The 13986-nt window shown below is 41.1% G+C and overlaps 1 protein-coding gene across 1 annotated transcript; it reads left to right on the top strand.

Annotated features, from left to right (window-relative positions):
- The first annotated feature begins 2037 nt into the window (after window positions 1–2037).
- Window positions 2038–12783, top strand: gucy2f (guanylate cyclase 2F, retinal). Its single transcript, XM_080288511.1, has 20 exons — window positions 2038–2618; window positions 2730–2889; window positions 2978–3789; window positions 4727–5028; window positions 5327–5681; window positions 5783–5867; window positions 6375–6471; window positions 6610–6735; window positions 6973–7053; window positions 7599–7775; window positions 7915–8071; window positions 8157–8306; window positions 9490–9638; window positions 9746–9909; window positions 10021–10213; window positions 10326–10500; window positions 11425–11523; window positions 11613–11707; window positions 11783–11868; window positions 12560–12783. Exons 3-20 carry the CDS (start codon window positions 3048–3050, stop codon window positions 12639–12641), a joined length of 3315 nt encoding a protein of 1104 aa, XP_080144637.1. The 5' UTR covers window positions 2038–2618; window positions 2730–2889; window positions 2978–3047; the 3' UTR covers window positions 12642–12783.
- The last annotated feature ends 1203 nt before the right edge of the window (window positions 12784–13986 follow it).

Genomic DNA, 13986 nt, shown 5'->3' with positions numbered 1-13986 from the left:
GGACTCAGAGGCAGTTGTAACAAGGCATTACCAAAAGTTAGAGATCTTGCTCATTTCTTCTGTTAGTCTATTCCAGTTATACCTGTTAGAAGTTCAAATCAATCCAATTTTAGCAGTGTCCAGTAAAGACATCTGAGAAAAAAGTTACATATGACACATTTTTAAATAAAATAAAGAAAAGAGATTTTAAAAAATCCATTTACTGTTAAGTTATTCTGACAGCTTTAAAGTGCTTAATAAATTCATCAGAGCACCACTGAGTGTGAGGTTTGGTTAATAGTTAATTCACCAGTATACACAAGCTCTTTGATTGAAATCATATACTTATTGTCAAATTCACTGAGTTACAAAAAAAGGGAAAAGAAAAAATAGTAAGCCACATTAGTATTATTTTTATATTACTTATAATACATATTTACTTGAATTCGTGAACAAAGACAGTAGTTTAAGTGGTTGAATGTTGTGCTTTGGCTAAAGTAATAATCATCATCATCATAAAGAACTAAAATATTTGAGTTTTCCTGATTTTTATTTTATTTATTTATTTTTTTGAATAGGTGGTTTAATAAATTTGTACTGCATATGCGTCTAACTGAGAATGTGCAGAGGAAGTGCAATGCTCGGGCTTGATTTTGCCTTTTAGTGTTAAGTGTTATAAACCAGCCCGTGTTTCAAATGTCCGTGGTTTTCCCTTTAAGGAGGGTCTAACTGTGAGGGAAACAATAATTTTCTTTACTGAGCGGGTTAATTATATTAGGTTATATTAGCCAGAAAGTCTTTTGACGTCAATGGGGGGAATATGAAAAAGCAGTGGAGGACTTGTCCACTAGATGACACCAGAGCTCATTAAAAAAAAACACTATGCGCTTAAGTTTAAAAAATATATATATTATTACTTTTTTATTATTATTTTATTTATTCATTTTTTTCTCACTTTAATCACAGAAAATAACAGCTGCAGTTTTGCTGACCCCGTCACTTAAATATAACTTGGCTCCCTTAAAAAGAGAATTGTACTTTACCTTGCTAAATGAAGACTTTGGCATGACAGAACAGAGCTCCTAAAACTCAGAACAACTTCTTTAGCATAAGTGTTTGGCTTGTTAGTGGGAGTTTCTGTGCCTTGGACGACGCAAAAAGTCCAAGGCCTTTGAAAATACTCTCCTCCCTGGTGTCTCCATTACTTGTCTCCTCCTTATTCTATTTTATCGGTCCAAAGGCATGTTTATTCATCCTTCTCCTTCGTGCCCACACTGCATTTCCGTTTTTCTCTGCACAGACTGCATATTGTGAGAATCTTTCGTGAGGAAACGTATCGTCTGACTGTGCTGATATTTATTTACGTGTGTATTTATGTATTTTGACTTGGTTGTCAGTTTATTGTCTTGCAGATGCTTCACTGTGTCCCCACAGAGCTGCACTCAGAAGCAGACCTGTGCTCGCTGTTCATTGGACGGACTTTGCGCTGTGTCATCATTTCTACTCTCTATTCCTGGATGGAGGACAGCGTTGTCAAGGTGTTACGTTTAAGAGGCTCTCCAGCTTATGTGGGATATGGGTCAACAAAGGTGGACTCAACTTTGCAGCTCCGTGTGTGTGTGCACAATTCATATATATATGTATATATATATATATATATATATATATATATATATATATATATATATATATATATATATATATATATATATATATATATATATATATATATATGTTCATGAAAAGTCATGTGATGATGTCTTATGTACCACCACCGTTGGTTTGTTTGTTTGTTTGTTTGTATTCATTCATCCACCCTCTCCATATTTCGTGTGTGGATGTGGTGACAACCAGCTGCTTCTGCCAGGCACAGGCTGCTTCACCAGTCATAGAAGACCGAAAAAAGACTGACGCAGGCAGAATTCGTGAGACCTGCAGGGAAAGCCCTTGTTAACTCTAATTACTCCCACTTCGCTAGAGTTCAAATTCATTTAATCCAAGCTGCACCGTGCGCACATTAGGCCAATTAAAGCGCTGTTCACTTGCCTCGGTGCACCTTGGCTGAGTTGTCTTGATAATGACCCGTTTGCTTGCTAAATGTTTGTCTCTGTGTGCACACGGAGGACCTTCTTTTTCTCTTTTATACGAAGAATGAGGAAAAATGAATTTGTTAATACACTTCTAGGCAAAAAGGCCTAACCTGGACCACAGCAAGGCTTTCAGAGTGCGCTAAGGCCTGCTGTCAATCCTCTTATATTGTGCCTCACTGAAAATGGATTAGTGAGTAACACTGGTCCCGGGTCACTTTGGAGGGATTTGATTGATTGGGCCTGTAGCTGATACTGACCTCCTATACTAACATACTAAATCATTTCCCCTTCAAATTATTACAAAACCAAAGAGTTGTAATGTTTGGGGGAGGGAAATTGCGCTTTATTTTTTATTTTTTATCGAAAGGAGGAGTGCAGGATTTAAAAAAAAACTTCGATCTGGAATACATCTAATTTTCTTTTCACATTTACACGCTAAAGAAAAAAAGACACGAGTGGTTTTGCGTCCTTTTTTAAGAGACATGTTGCCTGTGAACAGAGCTGTTTGTGGAAACGCGCAGGAGCCCTCAGAGACGCTGACTGCAGGACGTAAGTAGCTCTCCAGGGTGCTAAAGTTGTCTCCACACCCCCATCTAGGCGCTTTTCGTGACACTTTCAGCCCGTAATCCCCACACGATGACCGGCCTGTGTCTTCATCAGAGCGACACCGGGGCGAACAGGTAAAGGTATCGGGGATGGTTAGTTGGCGAGTGTGTGTGAAGACAGAACAAAGAAAAAAGAAAAGAAAGAACGCAGATCCGAGTGGGTATCTGTAAGATTGTCTCATCGGACCCTGTCCTGATGTCGTTACAGACATGTGGTGAGTGCTTCAGTTGTGCTTAAACATCTGTGAACGTTCAAATAATACTGGGCAAAATGGAGACTTGTGTCTGTACCCCGGTTTGCAGGTGTCAGAGGTGTGACTGATAACTGATAGTGAACGCAAGGCTTCACTATCTTGGTCACCGTGGGAGGACAATGCAACATATTGCTCCAAATTTCAGATGGCCGCTGTGGGAGTCCAGCCATTCGTGTGTGCCCGTAATTAAAAACAGACACACCTTACCGGCTCTGCCCTTTTACAACTTTCTGTTATGGGTCCTGCTGGGAGTGCTGACGTTCCCTTGCTGCGTCCGCTGTTTGATATTCAAAGTGGGGGTCCTGGGGCCCTGGAACTGCGACCCTGTTTTTTACAAGGCCCTGCCTGCTGCGGCGGCCAGGCTCGCCGTGAGCAGGATAAACGGGGACGCCGCTCTAGATCTGGGCCTGAAAATGGACTTCATCATCGTCCAAGAGCCGTGCGAAACCTCGAAAGCGCTCACGGCATATATTTACTACGAGGGCATAGCAGACGGACTCGTTGGCCCCACCAACCCCGGATACTGTGTCGCAGCGTCTCTGCTCGCCAGGAACTGGGACAAGGCTCTCTTCTCATATGGTTGTGTCGCCTACGAGCTGGAGAGCGCCACGGCATACCCAACTTTTACCAGGACAGTGCCGTTTCCCACCGACGTGTTGTTCGTAGTGTTGAAACACTTCAGATGGGCCAGCGTCCTGGTAGTGTCATCCAATGAGGACATCTGGATTGACACGGCTGTGAGGGTTGCTTCTGCTCTCAGGAGCAAGGGGCTTCCCGTTAGACTCGTCGGATCTATGGGCGTGAATGAGACGGAGGTGGAGAGCACGATGAGGAAGATCCAGGATGCAGGAGGTGTCAGGGGTGAGTGTGTGAGAAAAACAGTGCTCCATAGATGATTATATGCAGTCTGTGGAGGGACAGGAGAAAAGCACCCAAGGTACAATCTGTGCTGTGTTAAAGTTGTGAAATTGTGGTATGGTTCTAACGCGCAAAGGCTCTGATATTTTGGCCATGCATTTATATTTGTTACATAAAATCAGCAGTAAAACACAGCAGTGTAAATAAGTAGCATACCCTTCTCTTTCTCTGGTAATGGACCTCTATCTGTTATCTGTCGCTTACTGCCAATATTCTTGCCCAAAGGGGAGATTTTCTAAAAAAAAAAGGACATTTCGTGTGCTCAGTTTAGTCAAACGAGGTCTCAAAATAACAGTGGCCACTGATTTATATATTTATTTATTTTCAGTTCAATTTTATTATTAAATCACAACAGCAGACACCTCGAGGCACTTTATATTGTAAGGCAAAGTCCCTACAATAACACAGAGAAACCCCTAACAATCAAATGACCCCTTCTTTGACCAACTTCTGTTACAAAACACTGGGAGCAAACATCATTTGACATTAAAGCAACTTGCAGAATGGCAAATGCCAAACCAATAGATCACCCAACCAGAGTACTGCCACACCTCAGCTGTTCTCCAACACCTGAGCCGGATGCCATTTAGATAACTCAGGTTTGACCTTGTGCTTAAAGCGAAGAACGGCACCAATTTAATTAATCTGCTTTTTTTTTTTAAAGACTTTTATTTTGACAATAAGAAGCTGCAAAGGTTTCAAACATTTCCTCTTAAATTTCTGGCACTTTTACTGCAGTTAAGATATTTCACACTCTCTCCATTCAATAAAAAATAAGGTGCTTTTCCCAACACAGCATTTGTTCATAATAGTCCTGTTAGTGCACCACATATATTCATAAGGAATTTGTAATGCTTTGTGTCTTTGCTCTTCATTTCAGTCATCGTTATGTGCATGCACTCAGTCTTGGTTGGAGGTCAGCAGCAAGCTACTTTCCTCCTCACAGCACGCAAGATGGGTCTGACTTCAGGGAAGTATGTGTTTGTGCCCTACGACGCTCTGCTCTACAGCGTGCCCTATATGAACGTCTCCTACCTCCCTCTGCAAAACAGCAGCAACCTGAGAGAGGCCTACGACGCCGTGCTCACTATCACAGTGGCCTCGGAGCCACTGTCCTTCAACGAGGCGTTTGCTGCGGCCAAGAGGAGCAAAGAAGTGACGCTGCCCATGGAGCCAGAGCAGGTAGGAAGCCAATTCAACTGATTTCACTCACAATGTCCTCCTTGTTTGTTATTCCATCACACATTGTTGCATATCATGACATATATTGGTGCAAAGGCTGAGTCATTAGACAGTTATAATGTTTCCTGCTGTCTCCAGACGCATATTATAGAAAAACATAATCACATGCTTTTAATAATAATATATGATTTTCTATATTAATTATAAAATATCCTTTTTAGCAGCTGTAAATGACTGAAATAGGAACCCCGTCATGTTTTCTGTTACAACCTTGCTAAGCCTTCGCTTGAACCTGCAGGTTCATCCGCTGTTTGGGACCATCTATAACAGCATCTACCTGCTGGCCAAGTCCATCCAAAATGTCAGGAAAGCAGGCATGCAGCTGTCAGGGTCGAACTTGGCCTATTTCAAGCGGAACATCACTTTTAATGGCTTCAACCAGGAGGTCAAAGTGGACACCTCTGGGAGTGTTAAGACCAACTACATCATCCTGGACTCTGACAACAGGGGCAGCAAGCTGTACCAGACCTATGTAGTGGACCTAACATCAGGGGCACTCCGTTTTGCGGGGAGGTCCATAAATTTCCCCGGAGGGTCCCCTCCTCCCTCTGACTCCAGCTGCTGGTTTGACCAAGGCACCATCTGCACAGGAGGTATGAGGCTCTGGTGTGTTTGTGTAAAGAGGTGTGAGTTTAGCCAAGTCTACATTTTGTCATTTATCCATCAGTCTAATGCATACCACTATGGTCCTTAGGTGTGGAGGTCACCTACATCATAATAGCGTTAGCAGTCATCTTCTCCCTGGCTGTTGCGGGGCTCACAGTAATTCTCTATATCAGGTAAATATGCAAAGTCTTTTTTTTTTCCAACGATGCCTCCCGCTTCCAAGCCTATATTCAGAGATTTGAAGTAGTGTGATCTATACCATGTGGTATGATGTGGGTAATAACTAATATCATCTCCAGAATCACATATTATGCCTCTTTGCTTGAGAAGACATGTCTCATGTATAAAAGCTTGAGAATTAGAAATGTACTTTTAACTTAGAGCTCATCTCTGGATTAAAGACAGTCAGACACACCAGAAGAATCTACTCGAAGAACTATAAGCATTCTCCTTTTTTTAGATAAAATGGTGAAAATTTGGGTTTGTTCAAGCCACTATTATTTTTACTTATTAAATCATGACAGCAGGGAATATAAATTTGTAGCAAAACAGAAGAAAAAAAGCGTTTTTCCAGATGTAGACATTTGAGGGAGACATCACTACTTCCCCCGTATCGTTTCTGAGATTCAGGGAATTTGTTGTATGTGTGCTGTTTACCTATTGTAAAATCACTTTGGCAGGAGGAGACTTCATCAGATCCAGCTGGTCAGAGGTCCCAATCGGATCCTCCTGACCTTAGAGGATCTCACTTTTATCAACCCTCAGCTTAGCAAAAAGGTAAGTCATCATTAAATTAGACTAAAGCACACCGTTCCATCATCTGTGCGTTTTCCACATCGTCACATTTAATGTCTGCCAAGCACAGCATGGCTCTCATTTCTAATAAATCTTTAAATGGTGTTTGATGTCATGCAGAAAATCACTTTAGAAGATCTGAGCGAGTCCAGGAGCGCTCTGGAGGAGAAATCTGCAGACCCCTCACACTCTGTGAATAGCATGCAAACAGAAACTCATGAGACCACTAATGTAGCTGTGTACGAGGTAAGCTGAGTTTACATCAAATATTCACTAAAGCTTCTTAACATAAGCTGGTGAGTAAGTGAGGAAGGTAAGGGAGATCCTTGTGTAACATAATGTCTGGGCCAGTGACTCAAGATGCTTTATATACAAAATTAACACATTTCAGTGGAAGGAGGTTGACTAAATAAGAACCCTTTATGACTCTATCAATGGAGAGTTTAATTTCATATAACAATAATATCATGCTTTTGCATTTAGGGCGACTGGGTTTGGCTGAAGAAATTCGAAGAGGGCCACTTCAAGGAAGTAAAACAAAGCACCTCCAGGATTTTCATGAAGGTAGAGCAGCATGTCCAACTTGATGTCACGTAAATGCATATTAATATGCTTCAGGAGACATTTTCTGCTTTCTGTGTCTTCAGATTTTTATGACAATTTGTGGAAGAGAGTGATCTGAGAGCAAGTTAGGGTTAGAGTCAGAGTCAGAGTGAACTCTATTGTTGTCTCAGCCCAGTATGGATATACAGAGAGATGAAATGTGATGCTCCTGGTCAACAGCATACACAGAGGGCAAATAGCAAGACATTGTGCTCTGACACCACTATATATATATATATATATACAATACAAAATACAGTGTATACAAATATACAAAATATAAATGCAAAATACTGTGTTATCAAATGGTACAAATACAAATATAAACTATACAGTGTTATTGTCATGTGTCATTTCAACACAATATTTAGGTGACATGTGCTCTCCTGTGTGACCCAATGATGAATGAGAAAAAAAACCTGAATGTGTAATTCCTGCAAATATTCAGACTGAAAAATGTGTATGATTTTTTGGTCATCTTAACAAACTGCAGCTACTTTTCTCAGATGAAGGACCTGAGAAACGAGAACGTAAATCCGTTCCTGGGCTTCTTTCTGGACTGCTCCATGTTTGCGATGGTGACGGAGCACTGCTCGAGGGGCAGTCTGCAGGACCTGCTGAGGAACGAGGACGTTAAACTAGACTGGATGTTCAAGTCCTCCCTCATGCTCGATCTCATCAAGGTGATAAAAAAAAAAGTCTTTTAGAAAAGAACCGCTTGCCATTTTTTGAAGGGAAGAAAACAGCAAGAGTTTTATTAAGTGTTTTTAGTTGTTTCTTTATGATTGAATCAAAGTGTTATTTGCATCTGAATCTTTCTAGGGTATAAAATATCTTCACCACAGGGACTTCCCCCACGGCAGGCTAAAATCCCGAAACTGTGTGGTAGACGGCCGTTTTGTCCTCAAGATTACTGACTATGGCTTCAATGAGCTGCTGGAGTCTCAGAAAGCTCCTTTAGAAGAGCCCCCACCTGAAGGTACTGTTTGCTGTGCTGTGTTTTACACTCAATATACTTTACTGAAACAATGCCAGAATCTAAATGTTTCCTTTGTTGTACTTAGATCTGTTTTGGACAGCACCAGAGTTTCTACGCGACCTTGCAAATTCTCGCAAAGGGACATTTAAGGGAGACGTGTACGGTTTTTCTATCATTCTTCAAGAGGTGGTGGTGAGAGGGCCACCGTACTGTATGCTGGGACTGCCACCTGAAGGTGTGTATTCATCACAGAATACTCAAACAATGAGTTATTTACTTATTTAGTAAGGAGAAGATGGAGATATCTGATTTTGGTTTGGCTGCCACCAAAAGCTGTCTTTCCACTTCAAATTCAGTTAACAGAGTGTCAGTACAGAGATAAAAGTAATAATAGTTTTGTATTCTGTCATTTGTTTTTAATTCTGCTTAGTGTCAGTTAGTCTCCCGTTTGATTTCTTTCTTGTTTTAGTTTAATGTTCATTAGTTTTAGTGTTAGATCTGTTTTTTAATTATTATTGTATGGAGGGCATGTGTCAGACGTTAGATTTCGGAAAATCCACAGAAGTTTTTGAAAGCATTTGTACGGTGGCCCTGAGAGGCCAAACGGACTGCAACTTAAGAAAACACCAGCAATAAGAAAAACGCTGCAAAAGCACACAAAATACAACGGAAATAGGAAAAATGAAAACAGAAATAGGAAAAAACAGATTTCCAAAAGCACAAGGGAAGTGTTGCTGGGGAGACAATAACCCGACAGACCAGTTGCAGGAACCAAGAATTGCGCTGGGAGACACTTAGAAGAAGTGGAGGATCTATCGGTTTTGTGAGGAAAGAAAAGATGAGGTAAGTGTGTTAACCTAACTATTAGCCTAAAAATCCATCATTAGTATTATATGAATCATGATAAAACACGCCTACAGTGTTTTGGGTTCCTGCAACTGGTCCGTCAGGTTATTGTCTCCCCAGAAACACTTCCCTTGTGTTTTTTCCTATTTCTGTTTTCGTTTTTCCTATTTCCGTTGTGTTTTGTGTGCTTTTGCAGCGTTTTTCTTATTACTGTTGTTTTCTTAAGTTGCAGTCCTTTTGGCCTCTCAAGGACACCGTACATTTGATTCACAGTGTCGTAGACCCCCACAGTCTCAATTAACAATCCCTCAAAGGTTTATCAGGGAAATTCATATAATTTTATCAAACTAGCAAACAGTAAAATTATATTACCTGTATATTTTTACTTAAGTTAGTTTTCCAAGTTCACAAAACTGTTTCAATTATTTTAAAATTTTTGTTTAAGGTTTTATTTAGTTGCATTATTTTTATTTCACTTAATTAAAATGTTTGTTTTACAAACAGCTTTAGTTTTTAGTTTTGCTTTAGGCACCTGTAATAACTTTGGTATTTATTCATCCCGTGTTCTCCAGAGATTATCCGTAAGGTGAAAAAACCTCCTCCCATGTGCCGTCCTACTGTGGCTCCAGACCAGGCTCCGCTTGAATGCATCCAGCTGATGAAGCAGTGCTGGAGCGAACAGCCTGACCGCAGACCGACCTTTGATGAGATCTTTGACCGGGTTCGTTTTTGCAGACGACCTCGTGGCCTCATTTCTTTACTTCATCTAAACTATTTAAAGAGCTCTATACATATTTGTTTAACATGACGCCGTACTTTTTCCAATAGTTCAAGCTAATCAACAAGGGTAAGAAGACCAATATCATCGACTCCATGCTGAGGATGCTGGAGCAGTACAGCTCCAACCTCGAGGAACTCATCAGAGAGAGAACAGAGGAGCTGGAGGTGGAAAAGCAGAGAACGGAGAAGCTGCTGTCTGAAATGCTTCCACCGTCAGTCAACACTCTCACACAATCCTGCCAGCATGAAGTTTGGAAAATAAATGTACCCCTACTCCATGATCATCTCATTCGTCCTTTTTTTTTTTTTCTATTTCTGTCCAGTTCTGTGGCAGAGGCCCTGAAAACTGGTGCCACAGTGGAGCCAGAGTTCTTTGATCAGGTGACAATCTACTTCAGCGACATTGTGGGTTTCACCACCATCTCCTCGCTCAGTGATCCCATTGAGGTGGTCGACCTCCTGAATGACCTCTACACACTATTCGATGCTGTGCTCTCTAACCATGATGTCTATAAGGTCAGGGAATAATATCGCCTGATAAACACCCAGTTTCAGAGGTTACTGGTCTGAAACCTTTGACTTCCACTTGATTTGCCCTTTCACTGAATAAACTTCTTGATTTGTCCAGGTGGAGACCATCGGTGATGCTTACATGGTAGCATCAGGCCTGCCTAAGAAAAATGGCAACAAGCACGCTGCTGAGATCGCCAACATGTCTTTGAACATCCTCAGCTCAGTGGGAACCTTCCACATGCGACACATGCCGGACGTGCCCGTCAGGATACGAATAGGAATCCACTCAGGTGGGCGTGGCAGTCTTTGGAGTCATTATCAGCCTGACAAGCTTATCAGGTAGAATCCAAAGATGAATGTGCGTCGCTGAAAGAGATTTTAGAACAGGAATCCACATAGTAGTCCGATCGTATTTATTCATTTAGAAACAGTATATGTTGGCTACTGTGGTGCATCGTACAAAATAACACAAGAACTAAAAAAAACATAACAAGACTATGACACAGATAAATATACTGTGTAGTAAGTATAAGAGTTGCAGTCTTGGCAGTGGACTTTGCAGTGCTTTCGGCTTGATGCAGAGTCAATGGACAAGCATTAGTTCAGGTAGACACAGGCAGTCACAGCTCATTGCCATGCCAGCCCACATCAGCTGACATCTCATTGTATGCTTGAATTATCCTTTAGCAGGAAATCCACGTCATAGCTTACAACATAACCCCTCCAAACCCTACGCTGTAACCTTCCACACCAATCAGAGGTGCTGCGGGCTGCATCAGCCTGATTAGTAGTTGCATTTCCTTGGAGGTGTGCATCAGGTTAAAGTTACCCCGCAGGGTTAAGAGGCATTTCCGGGTATGTTATTAAGTTATTTGCTGCTAAAGCACAACTCAGGCATTATAGTGCATGGTTTAAGCTACTTTAGTTTGCCCACAGTTGCTGCACATCTGCAGTCCACTCCACTGCAACCCACCTCTGGCTCAGCCGCTCAATTTCATGTTTAATCTCTCTCGTATTTGTTGTTATTGATGCATACTGTGTTATGAGGTGGGACTCTTAATGCTTCTCTCCAAGTGAGTGATGTAAAACACCTCAGATACTAAAACTTTCCTAATTGAAACCATGGGTTTCACCTTTAAATGAAAACACCACTAGTAACGGACATTTTTCCATGAGTGAATGGAATGATTGGACTTCTGTTGTGTATTTTGCAGGGCCCTGCGTTGCAGGCGTGGTGGGTCTGACTATGCCTCGGTATTGCCTTTTTGGAGACACCGTGAACACTGCCTCTCGTATGGAATCCACTGGCCTGCGTACGTGCGATCTTTGCTGCATCGTGGCATGTTTAGGTTGACTCTGTTGTCTGTATATTGTCTTTATATGCGCTTTATCCTATCCTCAGCTTATAGAATCCATGTAAATATGAGCACAGTGAAGATCCTCCACTCTCTTAACGATGGTTATAAAATAGAAGTCCGAGGAAAGACAGAGCTTAAGGTAACACTTTGGGAAGGACTTACTTATTTACTAAAAGACCGACTGCACAGCTCTGAGTTGTTCTTTTTGTTGCAGGGTAAAGGTATTGAGGAGACATACTGGCTTGTGGGGAAAACCAACTTTACAAAGCCTTTGCCAAAACCACCAGAGATTAAACCAGGGTAAGAGACAGAGTCTCGCTTTTCATTCGCTCACTGCACTGTCACAACAGCTGAATTTAAAGGGAAATAATGAAATGTGTGCGATTGTCACAATTTGCCATTGAAGTCAGATTCATGAGTCACTTGTAAACATCTTTTTTTTTTCAGATATATTTTCAGAAATGTTGCTTTTCATTAGTGTGATGCACACATGTAACTTGTGTCCTGCCACTCATGCAAACTGCAACTATCCACATGTTGCTTCAGGCAAGACAATCACGGGCTGAACCCTGAGGAGATAGCTGCATACAGGAAAAACAAAGCCGAGAAAAAGGCTTGACCTTCTTAGTCCATACACAGGAGGTATAGACCTGCATGCCAGCTGGTGTTGTGCTGTAAAGTGCTACCGTGATGAGATTGTGCGCATAAATTTCCCTTATAGATATCTGGATCTCACAAATTGCTTGTGGTCTGGCAGTGCCACATTAATCTTTTGATCTTGTCGTATCTTCTTAAGCAGATTGGGGAAAGCCCTCTTTGTTTAGTGCATTCGTTTTCATTGTGGCTGGCTGGTGGTTTGTTTTTGTTTTTTTAAATTTACTGTGTTTGTAGCAGCTCTCGTTGTGTTTTTGTGGATCCTAGAGTACTCCCTAAAATTGACAACTGCACAAATTACAGCCATGATTTTAACACCTTACTCTGTGTCAACTAGGGACAACTGGCAAGAGATGGTGACAGAGGAGATCAAGACTCATTTCCGCAAGGCCAACAGGCAGGTGGACAAAAAGTTGTGAAGGCAAGGAAGAGAAGGAGAAATGTGGAACAAGCAAAACTAGAGGAGAGGAAAGGAGAGGAGAAAGCATCAGGAGGAGTAAGCATCCATCCAAATAGAGACAAAGAGCTGGGAGGGGCACGCAGAGGACAGAGAGCACCACCCAGCTTCTCACTGTGGCTTAAGGCAGACTTCTTTAAGAGGATTGTCCATCGACCGGCTAATCTGCCTGCAGCCAGCGCAGCAAAACACAACGGTGCTAATGTAATGAGAGTTACCTGCCTACGTACCTGCTGCCAGAATCACGGGGAAAGTGCACCACTCCTTCATGATGGATGCACTCGCTCACTCCTCTCTGCACTCACCGGCCACTGCGTGGTCACCTATTACAGGGCAATCAGAAGCTCACTTGCTGGAAAATTTGAGTGCCCCAAACGCCTATTTCAAAATGAAATGTTATCTTTTTTTCTGGTGATTTTATCTGTTTTTAGTTTGTTATAAAGCTCATAATATAGTTGTCGAGACTGTTACTTAGCTGTGGCTGAATTCTAAAACTGGTTAGCCATTCAAAGTTTGAGGCAAAAGCTGCTACTGTATGAAAATAACAAGATGAGAGGAAAAAAAGAAAGGGGTCGATCAGTTTTTTTTCTACTGTCTTGAAGCACATGACAAAGTACATTTAAGCCCATGCCTACAGTTTTTTTTCTTGAAATATTTAACAAGTATAAATAAGGAAAAGTACGACTCATTTTTATTTCGGTCATGAGGAGGAAAATGGCCACTTCCTTTAGTGAAACATGTCACTGTTTCTAATGTGCTCAGTGTCATTTTAACATCTATTGTCAGCACTCAAAACTCTAGTTAAATGAATCCGCCTTAATGTTCTGTTTCTGATGAGGTGCTCAGTAAGACGATACAAATAAGATACATGTTGAAAATCTATAACAGACCCAGTGAAAAATTCTCAATGATGTCAGACATTTTAAACCTGTAAAGCCTGAATAATGAAAAACATCAATAAATAAAACTGGAGAGATTATTCAACCTTCCGATGAATTAATAGAAGACATTGAATATCAGTTTGCATATATGAGCTTTAACTTGTATCATGTTTAATACATAGGGCGTTTTTGTGAAATTTATTGCTCACAGTCACACTGTATGTGTGTCGACTGTATATACATCAGGCTTTACGGGGAAAAAATCAAAAATGTAGAGAAAACATTATGTTTTTATTCACATCAACCAAAATTCCAACCAAACTTTTATTATTATTTAATTATTATTAACACACGTGAATTTGTAATCGTGTGTCAAGTGTCACATGGTTTCTTTAAAAGATAATGGTCCCATGTATATAACTTACA

Source organism: Astatotilapia calliptera, chromosome 14, assembly GCF_964374335.1.
Source record: "Astatotilapia calliptera chromosome 14, fAstCal68.1, whole genome shotgun sequence".
NCBI lineage: Eukaryota > Metazoa > Chordata > Actinopteri > Cichliformes > Cichlidae > Astatotilapia > Astatotilapia calliptera.
The sequence above is the reverse complement of the archived record's forward strand: the minus strand, read 5'-3'. Positions and strand labels throughout refer to the sequence as shown.